The sequence below is a fragment of the Rhipicephalus microplus genome, chromosome 1 (genome assembly GCF_043290135.1).
Source record: "Rhipicephalus microplus isolate Deutch F79 chromosome 1, USDA_Rmic, whole genome shotgun sequence".
Classification (NCBI taxonomy): Eukaryota; Metazoa; Arthropoda; class Arachnida; order Ixodida; family Ixodidae; genus Rhipicephalus; species Rhipicephalus microplus.
In genome coordinates, this window is record NC_134700.1 from 191,949,520 (window position 1) to 191,977,434 (window position 27,915).

The 27,915-nt window shown below is 46.1% G+C and overlaps 1 protein-coding gene across 1 annotated transcript in view; it reads right to left on the bottom strand.

Moving 5' to 3' along the window:
* Nucleotides 1–857: 857 nt before the first annotated feature.
* LOC119178382 (netrin-1-like) overlaps nt 858–27,915 on the bottom strand; it is a 187,100-nt gene continuing 160,042 nt past the window's right edge. Inside the window, exons 3-8 of the mRNA XM_037429585.2 lie at nt 16,201–16,350; nt 10,818–10,862; nt 9,367–9,435; nt 5,595–5,783; nt 4,527–4,646; nt 858–1,470 (exon numbers count right to left, since the gene is read on the bottom strand). Coding sequence (XP_037285482.2) covers nt 1,355–1,470; nt 4,527–4,646; nt 5,595–5,783; nt 9,367–9,435; nt 10,818–10,862; nt 16,201–16,350 — 689 coding nt within the window. The 3' untranslated portion in view covers nt 858–1,354. The remainder of the gene's footprint in view (nt 1,471–4,526; nt 4,647–5,594; nt 5,784–9,366; nt 9,436–10,817; nt 10,863–16,200; nt 16,351–27,915) is intronic.

The window sequence follows — 27,915 nt, forward strand, 5'->3', positions numbered from 1 at the left end:
GTCAATGGCTGTACATTGTCATAACCTTTGACAACTGGTGCTGCCCTACAAACTCAACCATTTTTGTCTAGTGCCAAGGTTTCCCAGCTGCTACTGTATCGAGCAACTTTGGTATGACCCATTGCGTTCCTCATAAAAATCAAGTAGTGCGATGTCTGCAGTGTGTACAATGCCACTGCTTAGTTTGCAGCTCACAACCATGGATCGTGTGCGTAAACATCTCAGCTGACTTGCCAGAGTTATGGCTGGTATTAAAGACAACACAACTACTAAAGTTACGCTGCAATGTGACTTGCATGGGTTCTTGCATGTAGTGAATGCTTCGGCACAAGGCAGGCTTGACTCAGTGTGCACTGTCAGGGCTGTAAATTGTGGCTGTAAAATATGGCTGCATATTTATTCCCACTCCTACATATTGACCCACTGTACATGGTCTTCAATACCTTATGTATTTAGGGTGACTACTCGCATGCACATAGTATGTCATGCAATGTTATTGTGCCAACAAGCCCGAAATTGTGCGCTTAAGTACTTCTCTTTATGTTCCTGTTGCTTCTATTTTTAACCTCTATGTTGGCAGAATACAAAGCATCTTTGTTAAACTGAGATAAAACAAAGAAAGAAAACAGTGTTGCTAGGCTTTTTTTTTTCTCATTCTTAATTTACAACTTTGTGAGGTAGCAGTATCTTGCTGTAGGAACGTGCAGCGTGACAGTCTTGTCAAAGTGACATATTCATTATATTGGTGGCTCATTGACATTTGGGCTGTTGGATCAATTTCGCTAATACTGACAAAGAATTGTGTGGTCACATTCCATATATTGTACAATACTTGTGGTTACCTTTTGAAGAATGGGTTTAGTGCACACACATTTATTGTCGTTATGCAGGCATGCTTAACACTAAATGCTGTGAATGGAGACTGGATTTTGCAGTCTATTTTATTGGTCTTTGTGTTAACTGACATGCCTAATGGTGCCGTACTTTAGTTTTATATAAATTCCAGCAACGTTCCTCATCAACTAATGTGCAAGAAGGTCATGTGTCGTAGATATCTGCATATTTATTAGTTTTAGGGCAATGAGTACCAGTTACCACACTTGCACAAGCATCGAATGCAGCTGTGACAGCATTTCAAGTGCATATACTCGTTTCATTCACTCTATGATGCGACAGTTCTTGGGATTCAGTGTGCATTGCTTGAAATTCACGAGTACCAGCAGCAATGTTTTTTTTAAGGACAAACAAACATGAAAACACCTTGACTAAGGATTCTGGGGTACTTTGACAACTTCTTAGTTCTATTTCACTGATGGAATCGCAAGATGTATTTGAACATGGTTGTAGCTTACTATCAGGATGGCAAAATGTCATCGTCAGCTACATCAAAGGACACAGTTTCATTGTGGTAAATGCTCATTAGACACTGCGTAAAGTGTGAGGGCTCCTCATAGCCTTCTTCAGACCATTCTGAAAACAGAAAAGAGAAGGAAGGTAATGCTTAGAACAGTAACTTCTCATTTTCTAAAATAAGGTGTCACATACTTAAAAACGTGAACCTTTAGTGCATTCACGAGAAAACTAAAGATAAAGTAGAACTGTATTACACTATACAACACTAAGTACCAGGCGATTACGTATTAACACACACACTAAGGGGGGATGCATTAGCATATCACAAGCACAGATTATAGAGTTAATACATCATACACATGCTCCACATCATAACGAGACACATGCATCACACAGTCATTAGAACAGGACTGTAACCATAAAAAACATGCAGTAAGTTCGCTTAGTACACTTTTCTAATGATCAAATAAATAAAAAAACAGTGCAGAAAATGACCAATGATGACAAGCTTTGTGTAGAAAACAACATCAGTGCTGATTTTTTTTTCTGTTTTCTGAGGGTGAGAAGATTTCACCGACAAGTGATATGTAGGTTTCCCGCCTCCTCTACGTAATTTAGGCCACCGTAAACCAGTCCATTAAGCGTCATCTAGACTTGGTGTGAAAACAGTGGTCACGAAGCTGTGCACAAAGTTTCAAGTAGTGCACAAGCAAATTCTTTCGCCGTATAACACTGAATTTTCGATGTCTTGAGGCTCACAGAAGCGTATAGTAGCGGGCCAGTAAGTAAGTACACACGTATATGTGAACACATATGACAAACAACCTGTATATGGCATACATATACTTTCACAAGTAAATTGCGAGCTGGCAACAGCCGTGTCTGGCACAGCAATAGTTTGTGAGCACAACAAAAGGATGTTACTCATATGCCCCGTTTCACTTGCCTTTACTGGCGAGGAGAATGGAATGGAGGTCCGCAGAAAGAAAGAGCACGTACAACTCACATGACTAGTCAGGTTATGCACTGCCAGAGTATACATGTGGCATTCTTCACAAACAACAAGTGGAATGCAGGTGCACGCTCGGCTGCACGACGAGAAAAAGAAAGCAGCTGCAAGAAGTAGGAAGGCCATACAAGCACATCACCGTCCACTGTACTCATTTTGTTTTGCTTTTCTTGACAGCCCGACCAACCACCAGCGAATGCTGCTGTTACAGGCCGAGGTTGAAACAACTGCCTGCAAGCGCATCCAGATAGTAACACCAGAGGAAGAAATTGTTAGTAAAAACGAAACCAGAGACACATCACTTTTTTTTTAACCAGTGCATGCCTTTTTGTTCATTTTTGCCAATATGCGACAGCCTGAGTGCAACATTCGGCTGAGTGCCTCGAACTCTTTGAAGTGACCTAGCAATGCTGATTCACTGTCCTATGATTCGTGGTCTACAAGATACGCATCTATACCATGTATGCGATAGGCAATTCACCAATAGACAATATATTTATTGCATGATAGTGGCTTGAAAAATGTGAATTAATATATGTGAAATTTTGTATCTCCTTCCATGAGAATTCGCTTCCTATTAGCATGCTATCTCACCTCTGTATAAATGCCTTCCGAAAACATCGTGTCAGCTCTTTTGATATGAGCCAGAAATTCACCTGCATACACGTGGGTAAACCAAGGCGGACCTCTATGATACCACCGTAATTGTGTTTACTTCACCCGCCATACATCCAGTGTTACCTACGCCATGCCAGCACTTCGCCCCCGATTCCTTCAACCTCCATGTAATAGTTGTGTGCACTCTCGGGCGTAGTGATGAGTGGGTACGCATAATCACCAGACCTCAGTCGCCTGGTCGCAAGTAGCGTGTAATTAAGTCTGGCCTTGGTTCGAACGGTGGCAATGTATTTGTCTAAGATACTTTTTTTTCAGTCCCATGGTAACATCCTCAGTTACTCCCGGTACTCTTGCTATCTATCTGCCGCAAAAAAAAAAAAAAAACATACGAAAAATTTGAATAGTAGGCTTTCCCTCATAAAAGTTCATATTGTGGAGTAGCCAGCTTTGAGAAACTCTCTCTCTCCAACGTAGCATGCGTGTGTCAAGGCGAATGCAGAAAGAAGAGGACATTTAACAAATTTTCTTACAGAATAACTGTCGCATCCGCAATTTATGTGGTGCGATTCTAACTATTGCTATGCGAAGATGCGATTTCCCGCTTAATTCTGGCCTGGCACCATAAGGGAAACATATGTTATAATTGCGGCATGGCTATGCGCTCGAACTCCGGCACTTCACCTTTCGAACCTTTCAGCACTGCTTATATTAAGAGAAAAATGAAACTTGTGTTTGAAACAGACACGCTGTCTTGGTGCACTCGTCTCGCACTCACTGGCGTTCCATTTTCTTCCTCGAGTCATTCGGGCCACCTCTCTCTGCTTTTTCATTGAGATGTTCCCGCATGCACTATGGTTAAATTGGTCAACATTAAGAAGCGATGCTGTGACATAATAATTAGAACCATCGTTCATATTTGCATCTCTGGGAGGAGTCATTTCCCGTCATTATTCGCGCTTGCGTGGATTTTACCAGATTGCGGACGTTGACGAATTAACCACCGCCCTGAATTTGGAACTCTCAAAAATATCGATTAAAAAAGGCCAACAAGTTCGTGATAGGATTTACACTGTCCAAGGTAAGTCTCCCATGTGTACGCGGGTGCCCTAGAGCTCGTTCTCGGGATATATTTAGGCCACAATCCGGCAATGCAAGATACATTGAACTTGACGTTAATGTAATACATGAAAACTACAGTTCTGGTAGCCCGTACAAACTCCGATGCGAAAATTCGACATTACTGTAGCAACATTCCCGCAACGTACGTTCCTTCGATGAGTGAACCCACAAAGTGTGAACTCTATCCGGATACCGGTTCACGGAATGACATCATTGTTGCACTCAGGCTGTTCCAGTGAAATACGTCTTCGGTCCGGACGATGCATCGTCTAGACAGAACAGTGCAGGTCAAAGCCCCCAAGACGACTTCGCGCGCGTGCGTCATCGCATTCCGCTTGGGTCTTTGCACAAATAAATGAAAGAACGGGTCGGCTGGCGGGATGAGTGGTTCTCGTTCAGCCCGGCTACTTTCAATTCTTGCACCTGCCTTTCCTTTGCCGCCTTTGAAACTTTCGCAGCCTCCTTCCCCACTCATCCTTCCAGTCGATGACGATGCTGTTCTTGTCCGCTGTCAGGCCCGGCTGGCCGTCATGCATCTCTTCATTTCCTGCGTGTTGGAGAGAGAGAGAGATGACGATGATGGTGATGAACCCCGGCCAGTCACTGTTACTCTAGAGTCCCTAATACGGCAAGCCTCATAATCGCACCGTGGTTTCAGCCCATAAAACCTCCGAATTATTATTTTTTTTCATTCCTTATGAACGTAGTCATTGGTTTGAATAGTACCGCAGTTTTGTCCTAGTTGTCGACCCGTTGGATCGGCGCGTGATAATCAAATAATAATAGGAAATTAAATGTAAGTTAATACGTGGCTATGCCATTGCATAAAATTTCATTCTCGGTGTGATAACAACTCATGTCGATTTTTAAAATCAGTTTCAGCGCAAAAGCAAATCGATTAATGCTATTAGTAACAAATTAAAGTGTCATACGATGTACTTCTCGCAGCCTTTAAGATCCGCTCACGCGCAGCTCTACCAAACGGTGGCGAAAGGAAATACGTCCGCTACAGGGAACGAAGCGCGTGTTTTCGTTCGGTCCGTTGCCTCAACGCAAAGTAAAAGGTGAGACCACTGAGTATGCAACGGTGGGAGCCATATTTGATGTCTATCGAGATATATTGTGTGCATGACCGCGACCTTTTGGTAAAACATTGCCGTTGCTGCCCGCGCCACGCATCTCCCCACCCACCAGGACCCCTTCGTGCGCCTTCGCTCGACGGAGCTGGTTGACACGTTTTATCTCTGCCTGAGCAGCACCCATTTGCAGCCTCCGCAAGCTTTTACGTGCAGTTAGAACAAACGACGCATGGCGCGATGTTATTAATTTGAACTTTATACGCATTATGACGGCGACGAGTTCACATAATTTCTATTGAAATTAAAATACAAAATTGGTATTGAAGTCACCTATTGAGAACTGAATGAGACGTACGTCAGGAAAAGCATATAACAAAAGTTAACCGTCTTTTTACTATGTATGTAGTAGCTCTCACCGAGAACGAGGTAGCTGCTCTTCAGCCTTAGTTTAGGGCACTTGCAGGCCAGGTCGGCCATGGGCACCCAGAGGAAGTCGTTGCCGCGCCGCACTTTAGACGGGCCGTACTTGAAGATGTCCACCACCTGGATGTTGAATCGCACCCAGCTGCCCACCGTCTCGCGGGACAGCACGTTGGCCTGGATGGCTGCGACAGCAACAGTGACGGGACAGAACAGCACATATACACGTGCTAAACGTCGACGCCACAATTCTGCCAGCTTCGGTTAAGCGTCATTTTGGAGCTGGCTACACGTGTTTTAAGACAGTCTTGTCTAGTTTGACCAAAACGTCGCCACGCATTGTGCTCGCAATCTCGCGCTAAACTGCCCAGGGCGTTCGCGTGGTCGAGCAGAAAGCTATTGTCTACACGCGACGTCTCGGAGGCCACGTCGAAGCACATTTCGTGGATTCAACAGTGGCGCTCGAGATATGAGCCAGCTATGAAGATTAGAATCAAACTCGTCTTGCCCCCCTTCTCCTGCTTTTCCACTTTCTTGCCGCTACGCCAATGACTGACGCAAAGCGCAGTCCTCCATGTTTGTAGCGATTGCAAAGTGAACAATGGACCACGTCCTTCATGTACTTGTGAGACTGACTAGGCCTTACACGAGAAAAAAAATTAAGACAGCTTCGCACTAGGGGTGCCAAACCTGAGAGAAGTGCGGAGTGGGGCAGTCTTCTTAGTCTCTCTTCGCATCTCTTTTCCTTTCCTCCTCTATTTGTTTATTTTTCTCCTTTTCAGTATTGTTTCCTGTTTTTCTTTCCTCTGTTTATTCTCTATTTATACAAGCCTTTCTCTTGCTCTATTTTTATTTCTATTTTTTCTACCTTCTCTCTCTTTCTATTCCACGACTGATTCCCCCCCCCCCCCCCCCCGTTTTAAAAATTTTTCATACGGTGTTTTGCCTGCGTTCTGTCAAGCACACTGTTTTTTTTTATTGCTGGTCGTTATAAGCGATTGTCATGAAGGCGCTCGAATAACAAGATAAAGAAGACTTCTCTCTGGCGCGAGCACGCGCTTAAATTATTCTACACATGGAGCGTTAAGCCAAGCGACCAAGACAGCATAGTATACGACATACGACAGCATGCGACAAAATGTAGCCCCCCTAACGTGTTCCGCGCACTTAAAAGTTGTGACATCCCTGCTTACCTTACATAAGTGTGTATGTTGTGAACGAAAAAGCCTCGGTTGCCGAACGGAACCGCTCGTAGATCATCGGTCCACTTTCCGCGTGTTCGTGTGTGCAAAAGCAGTTTCACCTATTGTTCTCCGAGCTCGTGCTAGATTTTGATGAGGATCACATTGCTGTATATATGAAAAAAAAAAAAACGTATTCACATCCAATGTTTTTTTTAATCTGCTCATAATTTTGAGGAACTTCGTTAATCGCTTTATTTAGTTATTGTATCACGTTCGATTACTGGATATTATCACTGTAAGTCGCTGTGTTATCGCAGCTGTTAAGCTCTATGCTCAATGGCACCGATATGTAAATAGAAGATTTTCTTTTCGTGCATTGGAAGCGTTTTTGTACAGGCATGTCATCGGAGCCTGCTGTATAGCCTAAGCATTACATACTTCCTCAGAATCAGCGTTGTTACTTATTTTTATCAAACAGTTAACGAGCCTTGAATAGATGCGGCTAGGATTCATGACACCGCTGGAAGCTCGGCCCGACAACTTCGAGCTGCCACCACGGTCACCCACATGCGCCTGTCGTTTCCGCACATTTTCTTGCTTGCTAAGCTCCCGCTCACGACGAGAAATGCTGTCGATATTTCACATGTAGAAACGTAATTTGCCATCGCAGCTTAACCTGCCGCGTCCCTTTTCAGCGCCCCTTTAAGTAAAAGAGCCGGTCTGTTCCGTGGCCATCCCGTTCAAGTGATGACCTCGATCGCGTATGTGTCCGCCGCCCCCCCTAGCGGCGGCACCTGTATAACACGCCGAGGCGGCTGCAAGCACACTTATCGTCGGGCGCGTGCGCGCATCCCGCGGGCGCCGGAGCGAACCGTCAACTTGCACTTCTCGACATGCCTCTATTATTTACGACCTGCCGTGGAATTTGTGTTGCGCAGGCTTGTTGAGCAGCGGAGCCAAACGGGCAGATAGGAAAGGAGTCCGCGGAGTTGCTCCATCCGCTAAGTCACGAGGACCACGGAGAGTTTTATTGGGGCTTGTTATCGAAGGCTCCGTTCCGCACACCGACTTCTTGCTTTCTTTCCTTTTCAAGGGCGACCAAAAGAAGTCGGGGTCGGTGGTGTCTTCGCTATTCTCGCGGTACATGGGAAGCGGAGGAAAGGGGGGGGGGGGGTGTGACCGGGTGGTCGGAAGAGGTCTTTCCCGACTGCCCCGCGTCTTCTCTGCTGGCTAGCTATCCGGCTACCACCACGTGGATTCGCTCTAGACGCGCACGCATGCGTCGGTACCACTTCCAAAGCTCCCGCTACCCTCTCCCCTGTCTGCCCTCCCCCCGCTCCCATTCCCGACGGCTTCAGTCCTTGATAAAGCACCGACATGACGCCAGATCACTACGGACAGCGTCTTTTTCGCGAATTCTCCTTTTTTCACGAGATTATCGATAAGAAGGGCCACGGTACTGTCAAGAGTTATGCAAAGAGAACAAGAAAAAAAAGAAGCAAACGAAAAAAAGGCGCGCGTATCTGGCCTGCGGATCTCCCTCACATATTTCGTTCTTTTTTTTAAACGTTACAATTATTCGCACATTTATATTCCTTCTCTCTCTCTCTTTTTCATGCTTTCTTCTCTCGCTTTTCGTGTACAGCAACTGCGTACTTTTTTTTATTATGTACATCGACTGCTTGCTACTTGACAGTGTACTGAGATTGCGATATCGAAAACGGCGCGAGCTGCGATCCTGTGATCGCGGAGAAATGACGGTTCCCATCTTATACGTTTTAGGTTCTTACATCATTTTACATCTGCTGGTCGTTTTTCTTGTGTTTTGTGAGTGTGTGGTGGAGAGATAAGAAATATACGGACACCCTCCTGTCCGACGGAGTGCTTATAAATTCTGCTGAGAAGTACACATACTTTTCCAACTCGGCACTTCGGTAATTTTGCGGTACCACTATAGTACAGCGTTAAAGACGGGTTCATTTTAAAGTGCTTGATGTGCCACTTTATTTTGCTGCGACCGTTTGGTATGGCTAAAGATAAGAGAGTTGAGATGAAATGACAAGTTTGGCGGAACAAGCTTTGTGGAGTTGCAGCTAAATTGTAAACAACGCAGACTTTGTCGTCTCAAGTGCCTCAGACACTCAGTAAGTGAGTACTATCTATTCGTACGGAAACCTTGTTTTTTTTTTTCAACGTAACTATTAACGTAACCAGCATTGCTAATTCAGTTCAAAAATGACGTTTCTTTCGACAGGTTTATCGGCTGCTGTTTCTCAATTTAGAAGCTACAAACATTTCAAAGAAATTTTCGGAGTGTGCAAGATAAATACCAAACATGAGATACAAGACGATAGTTATAGCGCGAGAACAGAACGACGACACAGAGACAAGAAGGACACGAAGGACACGAGCGCTCGTGTCCTTCGTGTCCTTCTTGTCTCTGTGTCGTCGTTCTGTTCTCGCGCTATAACTATCGTCATGTCGTAGCAAGTAGCCCAAGCTGCCACAATTCTATGAGATAAAAGATTTTCGCTGATTGGTAAAGGGAACAGACAGTTGGAATTGGCTGACTCAGGCATCTTACCGAAGTCCCTCTTGCAGTACTTCCTCTGGTTGATTCTCTTTGTAGTTGTCTTGCATTTAGAGCATTGTTCTGCAACAAAACAAAAACAAAAAACAAGAAAGAAAAAAAGATTGTGAATGTCACTGACCTTGTTGTTTTGTGTTGATCAACACTCAATCACAAGGGCCTGTATCTACATATATGAATACCTATACGCATTTATGAAATTGTTATAACGAGAATGCCACTGTACTTGGGAACAAAAACTTTCGTGAATCACTCGAATTCACGCCCTGCAATTTTGGTTGTCACCCATTCGATATATATATATATATATATATATATATATATATATATATATATATATATATATATATATATATATATATATATATATATATTTCAATATATATATATATATATATTGAAATATTCGTCGTATATTAGAATACGTTATTTTTGTCAGTATACGTCGTGTAGTGAAAACCTAGATGGTATACCAACCATTGTGGCAGCGCCTGGTCAGGTAGGTAGGTCAAACTCTGATATTGCACTGCACGGAAGTTATGAATTAGCGCCATATATGCGTACATAGGCTGCATTAAAAAAAAATACCACATTCGTTGTCGATCTATATGTTTCGGATTTCGGCAGGTCAATCGAAATATAATTTCGGAACATCATGATTCGTTGCGTACAAGTTTGACGAATGGCCAATTAAACAACCACGAACATTTTTCTGGGATAGCACACAAAGTTCGGAACATGTGTTTGAAAAGTGGTTTTCATACTGAGAGATTAAGAATTGTGCGTTTACACCCCTTCTGAAAGCATAATTTACTTGAGGAAATCTAGACAGAGCAAGAAACAGACGGCCTTTGCGGACTCGTGCGAACGTGTCGTGTGTTCAGCTTTCCTATATACGCAGTTCATATGTCCGCGCTATTGCGACAACAGACAGGTAAAGATACAGGTAACAATATGCATTAAGGGGCAGAATAGGCGCCCTAGTGTCTTCTATTGTTTTTTCTTCCTTGTCCCAGTCGTGCCACAAATATCGTGTTAAACTCAAAGAACTCTCTACCAATCACCGGAATCGAAGAACGTTTCGTTAATTTAGACGCAGAGCGTTATTCACGGAGGACTGTCCCCTAGCTGACGAGATAGTATACGTAAGGACTATTTCGATTTCAGCGAGATGGTTCCTGTTATAACTGTCTCCAGGAAGATCTGCACTATTTAAGGGCTATGTGGTGGACGTGATGATAAGATCATTGTATCTTTGACACTTTGTTACACTGCGCCCCATGAGAAGCTCTCAAAGGAAAAAAAGAAACAAAGAAGTAGTATCTCGCCATCAACCTTATAGGAAGGATGATCAGATATGGCCCACACGAATGTTGCAAATAACATTTCCTGTTCAAGTTATGACTGTCCCAGTGAAACGGAAGCGAACAGTGAAGCGAACTTACCAGGTCCTCCAGCTGCCATAATCGAATGGTCCACTGTAGGTATTTCTGCGAACAAGTTGTAGAAGTACATCAACGCAACAGTTTTTATAGCCTAGCTGTATAGGTTGTTCCGTCTGTATTTATAGGGAACAAGAGTTTTCATCGAAATGGAGGGACAATCGCAAGGCCGACGTAGTCAAACTAAGCGCTTCTTTTTGGGTTATATTTAGTTAATTACTTTATAACGCGCGCATTTAAAATGTTGTGTGGGGAATCGTTGACAAATGCACGATGAAGAAATAAAGCAGCTACTACCATTCACGATAGTAGCAACAACAAACAAAACACGTGCCTGTAATTGGCATAATGCGGAGGAGAAAGATGGTCCAGCTCCTCCTCCGCCCTCTCTCATCTCGGAAAAAACTTCTTGCTATGCGCTCGCTGCTTGTATGATGTTGCTTATGACTGCACAGGTGTTTTATTTGTGTATGTGCGTTCTACACTCTTGCGCTCGTCTTTCACTTTGCCATCCATGTAGCTGTTGCCTGCTCCTGCAGCGCTTTTGTTTGTCGCACATTATGAACTGTTCCTCTACGGAATACACTCGTGATCATATCCTACGGGTTTTGCCAATAATTACGACGCAAATTATTTGCATTGTATTTCGAGCCACGGTCAACCCGTCTGCAGTCCTAATGCATGCAGTTGTTTTCAACGCGCGAATTGTCGGTTCAAGTGTTTGAGTGTAGGCAGATTACAGTGCAACTTGCCGAATGAAGTGCGAGTTTTCCCTCGCGCATGCAGTGCCTATGTTAGCCGAACCACCGGAGCCAGCGTTAATTCGGCGGGTGAGGGCTTCGGCATCTCCCAAAATAAAAAGAAAATGCCTAGAAATCTATGTGCATGTATACACGCATACGCGCGCATACCAACGCACGCACCAACATACAAAACGAGTGATTACTTCCTTCCCCCCCCCCCCCCTCTCTGCCCCAAAAAACTCGACTGCGGCCGTGGCCGACGCCTCTGCACACTAATACTGGTCTTCCATGTGGAAACGACACGTGTGACGCACAGCGTCCGAACACAACGTAACAGGGCGTACGCGTGGTTGCAATATACCGAAATTTTATGGCTACAATGGGCTCGCTTGAATGTACTTTCGTGTCGTTTTCGTGTTATTGGGATCGTTTAAAACATGGTCAGACACCTCAATGCATTAAGTAGAGTGAATTGCTGTTTCTGCACTTGTAAAAAAAATTCGCTTAACGAAAGAGCATAAGTGTACCGTGGTCATTCGCATATGTCTCACCATCAATCTACCCTGTCGCCAGCACAACCTATATAGGCCTCGATGGGGCGTGTGTTCCTGAAGAGCTAGCTCGATCTTGTTCACGAGTCCAGCGTGTGCGCACCGCTGACTCCCAGCGTCCCCGCGATTTCTGCCTATTCTCCGCGCGATGGCTGACGTCTCGAGCCGCATAGGCACTTCACTGCCACACTGGGATTTGCCGCGTCATTTACCTCAGGATATCTCGCCTCGGGGCTCTTATATGCGACTATGCCCAAGTGCACCCAAATTGAAGGAGAGGTGGCAAAGAAAGAAATCTCGATAAAAGAGAAGTGAAACGGCGAGCAGGGGAGGACTTCTAACAGGCCGGTCGGCCCTTTAGCAACGGGCAGGCAAGCATGGCTTGCAGGCCGCGGCATTCTTGGGGAGTGGCTGGCGGGTTCCATAATAGTTGCGCATAGCGAATCGCGCGGCTAACGTAGATTTATGATTTCTCTCTTGTCCCCCTTCTTTCTCTTTCTCTATCTTGTTCTCTCACTCGCCGTACTTCTCAACCTCGCGTCGTTTAGTGTGCCGGCCAGCCAGAAAAGCGTAACGCTCCCGCAAGCAGGTCTTCCATATGCGTTGCGTACATAGAAACAGCCCTGTTCCGAAGAAAGAGAGGAAGAGGGCAGGAAAGGGGGACAGTAAAAGGTGAAACTCAGCGACCAACGGCGGCCCGGTGAGGGAAGCGTGATTGATACGTATTTCGGGCAAATTTGCCGAATGCCTTCAAACCTTCCCGCGAGTGCGCTGACGTTCACTATACCGCCACCATCGCTTCTTTCCCCCTCCTGTTTTCTTTCTTTACTTTTTCTTTCGTTACTTTTTTCCCCCGTGATTTTCTCCCGTAATAGAGAACAGCGGCGTGGAACGTGGGGTAGCTACGCAGTCTCGGCTGTTTACCGTGACGTGTTTATGTGTTGGTACGGTTTATACTCAATGATACAAAAAAAAAGAAAAAAGAAATAAAATCAAGGCATAAACGGAAGGTGGTGAGCGGTCTCCATTCGCCGGCCTGCTTTCTGCGATCTCGCCACCCCGCGTCAGCCTCGCTCACTTTCCATAATGTTAACGTGGGGCTGAGTGAGGGGATAGCAAATGCAAGTCGGATAGCGGAAAGATGGAACGTATATAACATAGGAGAAAGTAGTTGAAAAGGTGTTGCATTGGGGGGGGGGGGGGGGGGGGGGAGCAGAAAACGCGTAGGACGGCGAGCGTTAGAGAACGCGTACGAGGAAAAGTGCGGGAGGCCTTAGCGCATGCTGCCTTTCCTTTTTGTTCTTTTTTCCCTAGACCAAAGTGGTCGAGTGGTCGGTATGCCAGCGTGGCGACGCGTACCGTGGTTCGCATTATGTACGGCACGCTAGTGACGGCCGCCGCCCCGTACTCTCCCGATTTTCTTCCCTCGCTGTACTCCCGTGTCATATAAATTCCCTCTCCATCCTGGACTTTCCCCCACCCTCGCCCACACGCGCAATGGAAGGCTTTCTTTTTTCCCCGTTTCTTTTTCCCTAGAGAGACGAGATCATACTGTGTGAAATTTCAGGACACTTATGGTTCTCTTTTTTTTTTCTTTTTGCCCGGAAGGAGAAGAAATGGAAGAAGGGAAAAAGAAAAACGAAAGTATGTAGTGAGGCCTGTATGCCACAGGAATGGCGGGGGAGACGAGGTAATGGTGCGGGAAGGACTCCAGAGTGGCCGCGGTGTTTCCTGCCCATATCGCACTGGTGTGCGTAGCTGCAAACACACTTGTTTCAATTATTTTTTGTGTGTGTACTTTCTGGATGTAGCCTACAGGTTCACGTTCTTTCTTTGCAACTTGAGCACTCCTGTTGCTCGTACTGATTCACTTCTCGCGTTCCATCTCTCACTCTCTCGTTTTTTGTACCCACCCCCTCATCTTTATGGAGGTCCGTTCCGCCGCATTCCGTAACTTTGAAAATGCAGCGCAATGCGGAAACGATAGTCGATGGTGACATGCCATTTAGTTCTCTCGAAGTTCATTAAAAAAAATGCCGTAAACTGCGGAAACATCCTACCTGTCAGCGGCAGAAAGCACTTACGCGTCAGCGACGTGTGCACTGGGACTGTGAACCCAGCGAGAGGCTAGCGTGTTAAACAGTTTCTATATTTTAGAATGTGTGCATAATACTTTTCGGATAAATATTACATCGTTACCGGGGGGAGGGGCGCACTGACGACGGCGACGAAGAGAGAAGAACGCGACACAAGTGCTTACTTTTAATTAAATTCAATGAAAAAAAAAAAGAAAGAAAACGACACACAGAGTACGACGTACGCGTCACTACGCAGAAAACATTACTCGATGAGATACGTTACGCATTGCTTAAAAAACTTAGCCTGACAACGTCGCCAGGTGATAAAAGCGGCAGATATGTCTTTATCCGCCTGGCAGCCCGTTTTATTTACAGTAGGTATAGACGCCGCGATTCCCCCTCTGCGATGTTGTAGTTGGCAAATCTTGAACCTCTTGAGGACAGACGACGAGCTGCTCGACTTAACTTACTCCGTCTAATATATTTTTCTAAACTCGAAATAAAGCCAGAAAAGTATGCATGGTAAAAGATTCTTCCAGGCCTTCCCGTCAAAAACACAGCTGTAGCATCAAGTCAATTTTCGCAAGAACTAATTTATACAAACACTCTTTTTTTCCGAAATCAATCTCTGAGTGGAATTTGTTGCCCCGAAACTCTACTCTTCTTTCCTTTTCACCATGAAATGCGCCTTTTGTTTCCTGGCTTTCACAATACTTGTTTGATTTAACAATTTGTTGTGTGCCTAAGAGTGTGGTGCTTTGCTTATGGATTGTGTTGCAGTGGGTGTACTCAGCCCTCTGGAAACGAGTATAATTTGATGGTGATTGCTATGTTTTTCTTACATTTCGTGTATACCAGTATCAATTTTGTTGTAACTTTGTTGTACTTTTGTTTTACCTTTGAACTTGCTGTACCTTTCCTGCTTGGACCTTAAATGGTTCGCAGTATATGATAAATAAAATAAAATAAATAAAAATATCCTGGTCATGTTGTCAGGTTAATAATCGAGTGATGTGTCACGTATGCCGCTCAGTTGTGTTTTCTGTGTAGTGGCGAATGTGTAGTACTCTGTATGTTACTTTCTTTTATTAAACTTTAGTTTTTCTTCATTAAAACTTTAGTTTGAAAGTGACCGCTGGTGTCGTGTTCTTCTTTCTCTTTCCCCGTCGTCAATGCGCGCTCTCCGGTAACAATAAATACATACCAGCTCGCCCAGTTTTGTGCTTTCCTGCGTATAAATCTCGGCAACAGATCCCAAAGCTACGCGGCGCTAGCACTATAAACAAACTGTTTCAGGACATGCTTCGGAGCTTTCGAGGTAAGCTTTGATTGATTGATATGGGGGGTTTAACGTCCCAAAACCACCATATGATTATGAGAGACGCCGCAGTGGAGCGCTCCGGAAATTTCGACCACCTGGGGTTCTTTAACGTGTACTCAGATCTGAGCACACGGGCCTACATCATCTCCGCCTCCATCGGAAGTGCAGCCGCCGCAGCCGGTATTTCGAGGTAATGCTCACTGCGCGTGTGAAAGCTGAGCTTGCATGTCCACGAATAGTTCGCTACTTTGTTTAATGATCTATTCTCTATTCGATAACGTGACTAATGATGAGACTTACGTCCGCAAAACAAGACAAAAATTAAGCCGAAGGAGAGCACGCAGTAGATCGAAGCTATAAAGGCTAAATAAAAATTACAAGACCTTGACAGAGGGCCATCTCAAAACTACACTGAAGCAGCATTAAAACAACTATAAAACAACGGCCCTACGTTCAACAAAGTATTGATGGTTAGAGATGAGTACAAACGGCATATTGGTAAAATACGGCAATCATAAGTGAACTTATGATGAGAGCTAATCCACAAAGAGGATTAATTTTGACACAATATCTCGGATTCAACAATGAAGTTGGGCACAACGGCCATTGTCGGCCTTCGAGCGTGAGCCTCTTGCTCATGCGCACTCGATGGAGAGGGCGAACTAAGTATGAGAGCACAAGGAGATAGCTCACTGATGCATGGTGCGATGGGTGACCGGCTCTGCTGGTATCCCTTGGCACAGCGGTTGCACGTGGTCCCGGTGACACCGTCCTTGCAGGGGCACTGGCCCGTGGTCTGATTGCAGGTGCGCCCCGAGGCTCCCACTGGGTGGCAGTCGCACGCTGCGGACGTGTACAAAATGTGCATATACATGTAAGATGACGTTAACAAACATCTTGCAAAGGAAAGTTCACTTTTATGACCGAAGGCAGAGTCAGATTGGCCGTTTTCTGCCCGATCTTCAGCATGAGGTACGGGCGTGAACTCATCAGTGGCGATGGGCAACGTGCCGGTGATTAGGGCAGGTTAGGTTAAGTTAGATTAGGTGAGGTAAGGTAAGTCAGGTGATGTTCAAAGCGTGCTACAGCTCCTCATTGTTGCCGATTTCGATCACTGCTCAACAATGAAGGCATCATAATCAAGTCAAACAGGTATGTCGGTTAAGGTATATTTTGCGAACAGATAAATAGCGCTTGAGTACACCGTAAAAAAAAAACACACAGGGCGCGGGTGAATGAAGAGGACAAGGCGCTAAAATGTACCGCCATATCCCAGCCCACCCATCTGCGTCTTGCGTTCCTTGTATTGTACACAAAAATGTATCACCAACTCGCCAGAGCGTATACCTTGGAGTAATCACTGTTGATTATTGTGTACCTACAGTACTTAGACGCAGCTGTCGGCTACTAATTCAATACTCGCGGTTTAAAGCTAAAAATAGTCCCGCTAACAGGCCGCGAGCTTCGCTGCATGTGTGAAAGTACTAGGAGAAAGCACACTTACGGAAGCACAGACTTTAGTAGATGGGATAAAGGAATTGTTAAGGGTACTTTTGCTCCACGAAGGTGGAGCAAAAATACCCCACCATCGTGAATCGCTTAAAATCATCGCGAAAATACTCCTACTTCATGGATCGCTTAAAATACAGGGCCCCGTATTTGCGAAAGTATGTTACACTAGAACTGTTCTTAGGGCAAAACTTCAGCCAATCGTGTTGCAGGGCTTCGCAAAGCACACTTACGATCGAAAAGTAGTGTGAATTTATCCTGCAGTAAATGTTTGAATCAGTTATGTTTAAAATGCATCGCCATGCGATTTATAAATTTTTAGTACTCAGAAAAAAATTAAACTAATTAACAAGATGAGTTAGTTTGCAAAGCCTCAATTGTAACCCCCGACATTGCATGCAGACGCTGTTCGTCATTCTGGAACCATATGGCGCAAACGGTTCTACTTGAGAAGGTACTGGCTCGTAACGGTGAGTTATCGCCATCTTACGTGTGAAGGCCTGACCACACGTACGCGTCGCAGCGCGTCGGCGCGGGGCTCTCTGACGCGGCGCCGCGCCTTCTCCCGATAACGACAGAGGGCGCATGGATACGCGCCCACTCTCTCCGTCGAGCAGCTGCGTGGAGCCTTTTGGTGCTGCACCGACGCCGTCCTTGAAGTTCACGCAGCTGTCATCTAGTGTGAGGCCCGCGGGACAGATTTATGCTATCCCATAGTAGAGTAACAAGTACTCTAAATCATTAATCATTATTTTCTAAGCACACAAGAGCTGTGGTGACAGAAAACGCGCAGTGAAACCATCACATTGGTCGCAATGTTCTGTCACTTCACCAAATACTATTGAATGAAGCAAGGAAGTTTTGAGGGCTCGTTTATTTTGCTTGATACAAGATTGTGTCGACAATCTCTTCGTTAAATGCTACTCATGATTCATAACACTAGACCAATCGTCAAACAGCAACTGTATTGTATAGAAAGTAGCCAGCGTGACCATGGGCATCCACATGCTTTTCAATCAGGGGGGGGGGGGGGGGATGCTTGACCTTAGCGTCACACCCCCTTCCCCGAGTCAGAAAGAAAACAAACTTTGCAAGAATGCAAACGAAACGTTGAGGTGCTTGTAATAGTGGCCTGCTTCGGGGCCCAGGATTCTTCGAAGGTGGTTGGTAAACAGTTCTAAAAATACAACTACGGAGGTCCGACACTGTCATTATTGTAAAAAAAAAAAAACTTCATCACCATTACCGTGAACAATGAATGGACCGATCGAACTCAGTAAAGATGTAAGGTAGTTCTGCGCCCCTATAGATTATTAAGGTTACTACCTTGTTCCTCTCCCCGTAATTCGCTCGCGTATGACTGCGACGCTCTGCAAAATTACACCGAAACCTCCTCAATATCGAAAGGTGCAGTTGGTCATTTAGGACCCAGTTTACTCAGGTTTTATTCATTTTGCATGTATTTTTTTTCTCAGTGGCGTCACTTACTCATGCCTTAATGTGCTTCCTCCTGAGGTACTTACAGGATGTAGATCCTCACAGGATTTTCAACGACGGCTGGACTTGTTTTTTGCCTAACATTGTTTGTGTATTGTTCATCTGTTCACCTCCCACCCCTGCTACAGCCCGCAAGGGCTAGCAGTATTGTAAATAAATAAATAAATAAATGCCAGCCAGCTTGGTAGGGATCTGCATTTGCAGCCCTTCGAAGCATACTCTCGGGTTCTAACTGCGCGCGCAGTTTTTATGACCCTAGGGACTACAATGCGAGTAACAATGAAAAAAAAAAAACAAGATGGAGGAAAGAAACGAAGCCCTGGCTGGAAGGGGTTCGCGGAAGCGGCAGGTTGCTTTCGATCAGCCGGCGCGGCGCAGCGGGGCGCCCTATAGCAAGGCGCGTGCAACGGGCTCCGTACATCCTCCCGCGGCACCCCCATACCTGTCTCTTTCGAAGCGGGCTAACAAGACCGTAAAGATTCGTGCCGACCGGCCGCTCCCGTATAGCAGTGGCCGGGGAGCATGAGCTCGCCTGTCGTAACTTCAAATTTAGGAGGGGCCACACTTTTCTACCGGCCGCTGTAGCCGCGCGTGCCCCGTTGTAGGTGTACCCCGAATACGGCAGGCAGCGGGCCGTTTCTAACGTGGTGCGCAGGCCTCACGGTTAACTCGGTCCCCTCGGGGAGGTTCGCGTGACGCGTCCGGAACGCGCGCGTAGCAGTGGGTTGTGTGAATGCCTCATCTTTTTTTTTTTTTTCTGAGTTGACCTTTCCGCGATTGGTCCCGAGGGAGGTCTCTACGCGTACTCGCTCTTGCCCATCGTCTTCGAAATGTAAGAGATGAAATGCCGTATTCTTCCCTCGTCCTGCTTTTTTTTTTTCTGTGGAGAGTCATGTGTCGGCAAAGCGGCCACTTTCTCCGCGAGTGCAGATACTTGTCGAGTAGATAGCGATGCTGGAAAACAGTGCCGCGGAGGCTAGCGCGCCTTGTAGCTTGGTGGACTTGCAGTTTTTTTTTTCCTTACTTTCTGTGCAGGTCACTCTCCTTCTCAAAAAAAAAAAGAAAAGAAAAAAAAAGCGGGTTTGCGTTTCAGAATCCGCGTAAAGCGTGAGATTGTGATGTGACTGACCACACTTGTTCATAATATGGTGATGCCCTCTTTTTGTACTTATATCCACAAATAATAATAATAATAATAATATACGGGGTTCTACGTTCGAAAATCATGATATTACCTTGAGCGGCGCCGTAGTGAAGGGCTCAGGAAATTTCGACCATGTGGTGTTCTTTAACGTGCATCAATATCGCATAGTACACCGGTCTTTACCGTTTCGCCTACATCGGAACGTGACCGTCGCGGTCGGGTCGAACTCGCGACCTTCAGGTAAGCAACTATAACTCCTGATGGGATCAACCAGGTGAGAAAGCGACGACTGCCAAACACCGGCGAATATGCATCGTGATATTCTCTCTATAAGTGTTGATGTGGTAGCGACACGCGAGTCGATATGCCAAGATCTCTTCGCCTATCTCACGCTAGAATAACTTCCCGTTCTCATGCAAACGCGACTGGAAACTGGAAAAAAAAAAGATCAGCTTTTAGCACACGGAGTCTACCTATGCTGGGCAATGTCCCGAAGCTTAAAATTGCGCCCGCGCGTATATTTCGAGCGCAGGCATGCAGCACGACGATGCAGTAGGAGTGTGCGAACAACCCGTCGGAGTGGTTCGATGCGCTGGCGTTGCGTCCGCTAATGGCGCAGCGGTAAACAACGCGCGCTACTCCAGTCAGTCCCGGCACCGGCATCGTGCGACGGTGGCCACTCTCCCGGAATAGAGGAGTGACCTGCTATTTCGGAACGCGGCGGCGAAGGCCCCCACAGGCATTCGATAAACAAACTTTCGGACGTCGTCACCATCGATGAAAATGCCCTCGAGCGGGATCCCCTCTCCGCGATGCGATCCTTCGTCGTGGGTTTGCTCTTTACGCCCGCCGGCGTGCATGCCCGCTTGGTGGCGTTCCGGATCACCGAAAAAGCGAGCGGCGGTTGGCAGGGTTCCCAGCGAATTCGGGTGTACCACGGGAGCCCGAAATTTGTGGGACCCGAAGAAGAAACGCTTTTCCGCTTCTGTCTACACCGGCTTGGAATGCCGATGTTTGTTTACCGAAATAAAAAAAAAAAAAGGAACTTAGCTCACTTTTCAGGAGAGGCATCAACTAGAGTGGTATGTACCTTCGTGAAGTCTATATCGCTTTTTTTTTTTTTTGCTAACGCAACTTCAGTCGTGAAATACCGCAGGCGATGCTCGGAAAGCACGTGTTTACAACAGTCTTCCGCAAGTGCCATCGCGTATTAAACGTCGCCTCAGAGATCGTGCCAAAGACATGTTGATCGTAAAACTTTGCAAGGCGTAGACACCTGTACGCTTTCCAGTGAGGAGACACTTTTCTGGGCAGGAGAACTGAGCCCGTCAGCTCCAACAGGCGTTGGCGTGTGTTTCGTTATACGGTTGTATACTACTGCTCATGCAACGGATAAATGAACGTCACAAGGAGAAGGAGAGAAACGAGAAATTATTCCGATGAAGAGCGAGCTAATCGAAAACTGTCAGGAACTTAAGTACATTGGTAATGCATAGGTGTGGGTAACCTTCTGAAAAAAAAAAAAAAAAAAAGAAGATCAGGAGCCCCACACAGAAACAAGGGCAAACAAAGCTTGGCATTATGCGTGCCTTGTATACTATCTATCTATCTATCTATCTATCTATCTATCTATCTATCTATCTATCTATCTATCTATCTATCTATCTATCTATCTATCTATCTATCTATCTATCTATCTATCTATCTATCTATCTATCTATCTATCTATCTATCTATCTATCTATCTATCTATCTATCTATCTATCTATCTATCTATCTATCTATCTATCTATCTATCTATCTATCTATCTATCTATCTATCTATCTATCTATCTATCTATCTATCTATCTATCTATCTATCTATCTATCTATCTATCTATCTATCTATCTATCTATCTATCTATCTATCTATCTATCTATCTATCTATCTATCTATCTATCTATCTATCTGCCTGCCTGCCTGCCTGCCTGCCTGCCTGCCTGCCTGCCTGCCTGCCTGCCTGCCTGCCTGCCTGCCTGCCTGCCTGCCTGCCTGCCTGCCTGCCGTTCTTTCTTTCTTTCTTTCTTTCTTTCTTTCTTTCTTTCTTTCTTTCTTTCTTTCTTTCTTTCTTTCTTTCTTTCTTTCTTTCTTTCTTTCTTTCTTTCTTTCTTTCTTTCTTTCTTTCTTTCTTTCTTTCTTTCTTTGCACAGAGCTGCCTCCTATAGCTTTTTACTTCCACGTGCTTAGCAGCGCAACAGTTCAGTTGTTGCTAGCTGACAACGGTGATCGTGCGTTCATATCTTGTGAACAATTAAAAAGCCACTGTATTGTCACATCACAAACGGCTGATCGTCGGCAAAGCCATGATCGAGAGAGCATAAATTATTAGGCAAACGCATGCCACCAGCACACCTTCGAAGGCAGCATTTGGGCGCGCTCGTCGGTGAAGTTTTTTGCGTAGGACGCTGCCACTACACCTATGAGGTAGAAATTTCATATTTTAGTTCTTCTGGTGGTCCAACGCCGTCGATATACTACAGTATGATGTTCACCCAGACAAAAAAGAAAAAAAAAGTGGCCGCGCATATCCACAAAGTGAACGTTCTTGATGGAAAGCCAGATCCTAAGGCCTATAATCTCTATGTTAAAGTCACCGACTGATATATATGACGGATGGACGGACGGATGGAAGGACGCACGGGCAGTCTATATTTACACCCTATGTGCGCTGTGTATATGGTTCTAATTGATTGATATGCGGGGTTTAACGTCTCAAAACCACCATATGATTATGAGAGACGCCGTAGTGGAGGGCTCCGGAAATTTCAACCACCTGGGGTTCTTTAAAGTGCGCCCAAATCTGAGCACACGGGCCTACAGCATTTCCGCCTCTATCGAAAGTGCAGCCGCCACAGCCGGGATTCCATCCCGCGACCTGCGGGTCAGCAGCCGAGTGAGTACCTTAGCCACTAGACCACCACGGCGGGGCTGTAGATTGTTCTGTGCACAGATATTTTGCACCTGCGCTTCGACTGTGCACGGCGCGCGGAAGGATTAAAGCCGGATGTACTATCGGCGTCAAATGAAAGCCGGACCATTCCGAACAGGGGCAAACCTTCGCGATAGTGTAGTGCGTGCCGTCCGGTTATCACCACCAAGAGGCGCGCGCATCTTCGGTTCGGAAACTCTGCGCGTATATGCGTGCTTGTCCGCGGTGATAAGAGGACTGCGCGCACTATACCGTCGCGAAGGCTTGCCGCTGTTCGGGTTTCATTTGACGTCGTGAGGTCTTAAGGAGCTTTGCTCCTAAATATTGAAACTTCGTTCTGGCGAGTGCAGGTCCGGAAGCTTGCTTGCACCTATTCGTATCACACTGCTGTGGGGGCTGCATGCTGAACCATTTCGTAAAAGATTTGGTCGGTCGATGTGCACCCCGAGGACTTCGCAAATCTTCGTGGGACTACTTCCCGAGGTGAGCACCCATACACAACTGAGTGGCTAGTCGGCATACAACTCTGCTGATTCGGAAGACGTGGATTCCTCGGGACTACAAATTGAGTCCTATTCTTTATCGGAGGCTGATGTGGTATCAAAGTGCACTGTCGACGAATTTTTTTGCCAAGTTCTCATAACCTCCCATTCCTGTTTTTTGTTCTCTCGCTACGAATGTTCGTTTGCATTTTTCGATAGTTTCTCACAGCAAACAGAATTCAATTATCGATATCCTTTTGCAGAGCCGCTATGACACAACAAGATGACAAGATTTAGTCCACTGCTTGCTTGGTTCTCTGTCGGTGTTTATGGAAATACTTCGAGACGACGTCATCCCTATGTACAAACCCTTTCCTCGGGTCTCGCAGAGGCGCGTCCTGGTAAGAAAACCAACAAGCTTGGGGCGGAGACGCGGTGGTAAGAAAAACAAGCAAACATAAACGTTAGGAGGGATGTTTGCAGCCACGTCTTCGCTCGCCACTGTTCAAACAGCAACCACTGTGCCGCCGTCATCCACCGCAGACGAGATCGCGACGAAAACGTATACAGCCTTCGTATAGTAAGCAGTACGTGCAGACTTCGACGGCGTTCGGCAGCAGAGAAGATGAACACGCCGTTCCTCTCCCTCATTCAAACATTGGCAGCCTCAGCGGCGGAGGAAAAAACGGCAACCGTCGACGAAACGTACCCAGACATACATACGCACAACTGTCGCGCAGCTTCTCGGCACGCTGGAGGTGACAGCAGCGTAAATAGCCCGGGAAGCTGCGTTGGCATGCACGCCCGGCTCTTCGCGAACCACCCTCGGTACCTTTCGTCCCTTTTCCTTTTCTTAAATATGACCCTCTCCGTCAATCCAAACGCGAGGCCAAACCCACGGCTTCCAAGTGTGCTGAGAGGGGGGTGCGGGGGGTTACGCAGGGGGTCCCGAAAGCCAGGGACAACGGGCAAAGACGTGCCGTGCGCGAGGAACGCATCCTTAGGAAAGGAGGAGGTCCACTGGGGCTCAGGAATTTCTTTTCACGGGGACACGTACGAGGGTTCCTCGGGGGTCGGGCTAACCTGCGAGCTCCTCGGCAGCTCCCACGCCCGTCGCTTCTTTCTGGTATCCAGCGCCAATTTATGCTGCCCGGCAAAGAGGTGTCGCCGCGTGGGGCCACCCCAACGAGAGGGAGAGGTGCCGCCGATGGCTCTCGGCGAACTTCGTTCGCATCCAATGTGCAAGACCTCGCCCACGCCACGGCGTGACGTCGCATATATTGTTGTAGGAGCTGTCAGCTGTGCCATATGGCTCTCGAGAAGAGGGGGGGGGGGTATAGACGCCGTCACAAAGGGACGCCAGGAATCGGCCACTAGTCACACGCTTCAATTTATACGCGCGCGACCCGAGGACAACCCCAGTGACGACGATCCGACGACGTTTCCCGCGATGCCGCCTCGGCAGTATGCACGCGCAGGGGGCTTCCAGACGCGCCAGGTTGAGCACGGGAAAAAATAGCCTGATCCATGCTTGTGCGGGTTATGAAATATCGGCGGGGGAGGGATGTAGGAGAGGGTTGTTTCGTGAATATTTCCTGATGAACTCCGGCTTACGACAACAGCCGAGAACCGTTGCTTTAGATTTCTGATCAAATGAGAAAAATGACCGATGCCGGCGTCGGTACCAATGTGAGCGAAGTAAAGAAAAAATCATCGTCAAGCGATAATCTGATAACGACGTCACAGGTCGAAGAAATCGGTGACGTCACACTCACATGATGTCACCACACGACAACATCGTTTTGCCAAAGGTGGGCCTAGAGACACTGCATGCAATACCAGAGAGATACAGAAAGCTTTTCATGGTGAGGGGAAGGGTTGATACTATTGACTGAGAAGAAAGAGGCTTTCTCCTTCGAGTCTTCTATGAAAAATGCATAAGATGCCGCGTGAGGTTTTAACGGTTGCTCGGATGAAACGAAGTGTCATTATATCTGTGCCCAGCTGCTTTCGTACCATGCATCCTGTCGCTGCATGTGCGGGTGATACGACTGATTCGAACGAGGTGCAAGCCTTAGAGAGAAAACATTCATCTTGCAAGGCTTAGGTGATGCTCTACGATTGGTAGTATACTTAGTCCAGGACCCCAGATAATCGCACGATGTCTTGAGTCGGATGCTGCATGTATGACCCGGCGTTGGACCTCGATGCTCGAGCCGAACAGCATTGTGTGCGAAGAAGAATAAATTAGCGGGGATATAGCAGAACAGTTGGGAGGACTGGGACGCGTTCGTGGGTATGAGGTGAGGCACAGAATGGTGAATTCACCGAAGGAGGAGCTGGTAAACGTACCTTTAAGGATGACCATGGCTGAGAGTCTCAAGAAAAAGGAGCAGAGTGGAGAAATCTAAAGATATCGGCCATGATCGCGCGGAATTTTTGTGTGAGATGCAAACTTTTCACACTTGCTTGCTTTAATGTATGCTTTTCTCGATTGGGCAATTGTTCTTGGGTTAGAGATATAAAATATTTAATTATATTCCAGAACACGGTAGCCTGGTTTATCACCTGGCAGAATGCAATAGTCTTGAGTTTTATATAATGCCATCATGCAAAACTGTCAAACATTTGAACTATATGCGGAACCAGCTCTCGTGTAAATCACTTAAATCAACAACCCCCCCCCCCCCAAAAAAAAAAAAACCTGAGGCACTAAGGAAATATTACCGCCATAATTACTGTGTAATAATTATTATGCACAGGCATGTACTATGCATGTACGACGGTATGGCGAACACAAATTACACGTTATGCACGCCCACTGAAAACGACTACGTTTTAGGGTTTCTTAAAGTGCTTATAATTCCTCTAGTTTACTTGGAATCCGATTCCCTCATTAAAGTATGCAGATCCCGAAGCCGACCGCGAACAAAGAGATGTCTCTGACGTATAAATACCGTGGTGAGACCCCTTAACCAGGTCAACGCGCAAGAACAATTAACAAGCTTCCCCGCCGTCGCGCTTATGCAGATTTTCATCCGGGACAGCTGCTGCACTGTCGTCCACCTCAACAAACGTCCGAGGAAGCACAACACACTGCACGGAGTCAAAACGGGAATATTCTGTGCTCTTCCATTTCGAGAGTTTGGGCTGCACCTATACACGGCAAAACACACAATAATCTGGTATGTTCTGCTTCTCCGCTAAACTTCCATAGTTTGATTCACCTTGCATTTTGGCAGCAGAATCCTCTGATCACAATTTTCTGTAATAACAGTGCCATTCGATGCCCATGCCCATTCTAATTCCAGTACGAGAATTTTTTGTTGAAGCGCACTGAAGACAGGCGGACAGAAGAGGTTGACAAGGATAGCGCTTCTCTCTTCTGTCCGTCTGTCTTCAGTGCGCTTCAACAAAAATTTTCAATCATGAACGTTATCCAACTAGCACAACTTGCCACCTTGCTCCAGTACGAGGACCTAGGTCACGGTTTTAAATGGCAATTTTTCGTTCGGTTTCTCCCCATGCCGTCATGATGTGGCAGTGATAACATGCCTTATAAGTTTTTTGTTGTTTTTGTTGTTGCCTTGTAGCAATGTTGTAAGTATACTATTTAAAAATGTATTTTGTTTGTGATAACCTCAACAGAGACCCTTAAATGGAACGCGAATGCGTATTCTATTTATTAGGAAAATTTTACGCAGTATACATTTAGTGCTCCATGTTTTGTTCAAAAGCTATGAGAGTTAGGAAAAAAGTGCGTATACTAAAGAAAGAGCGAGAGAGAGAGATACTTTAACGAATGGCTGGAGATGTTTCCCTCGCTTTACGTCTGGCATGCTACTCCAGGTGCTCGGTGATTGTGATATGTACACTGATAAACACATAACACTTACAGCCAGGCACATAAATTGACTACACTATTTACGAAGTTTCAATGAGGCTCACATCATATATACCATATATACTCTATGTATAATATGTACAACACACGAGCCTCAGTATGACTAAAACAAAGACAGCGAGGGTAAATCTTCTCCGTAGTCATGTTTCCGAGACCTCGCGGCATGCTGAACGCTTACGCGAATCGAGTGATGGCCTTTTCATATCGGAACGACCGAAAGCTTTCGCGCACCGCTACGAGAGTGCGCCTTCATTCGAACGTGCCGCCTGCGTGGCACACGTGTTCATACATTTGGGCTTCGCCATTGCTGAAATGAACGCCACATGCATCTGTATATCTTATTGCTGCTAGCCGCGTCTGAATTTTGAGACTCGTGGAATATACGAAACTTTCGGCTAGAGATATCTGTTTGTGACCATTTCGACGTGTGGTATACCTTGAGCCTGCGGTCTGTATCCATACCCCTAAACAAATTTTCCGAATCACATCGTCTAGAGCACGTGCGCAGCCAAACATCATTCCCGAAAATACGCTTGCGCGTGTGTCTTATACTCTGGATCGTAATGTAATTTGCTGCGTATGTCATATATTCTCAAAGTGGCCACCGACCTGAACCCATTCGCTTGCTGCTCGTGCGCTCCGTGGTCTGCCTTCAATTTCGATCCCAGACTGACCCCGTTTTTTTTTTTTTCTGCAAGCAGACATCAACTCTTCATGCATGCGTGTTCTGCATGGTTGGCTAAGACGTTCAGTGGGAATTTTAACGTGGACAGTTTCCGACTGGCGACCAGCAACAGAATACATTCGTATAAAGGAGCCAACAAAGGATATCGGATGCATTCAAACAGATGAGCCAATCGAACTTAACTGCGTAGAAGTGAACGCGATCGTGCCGCCATTGT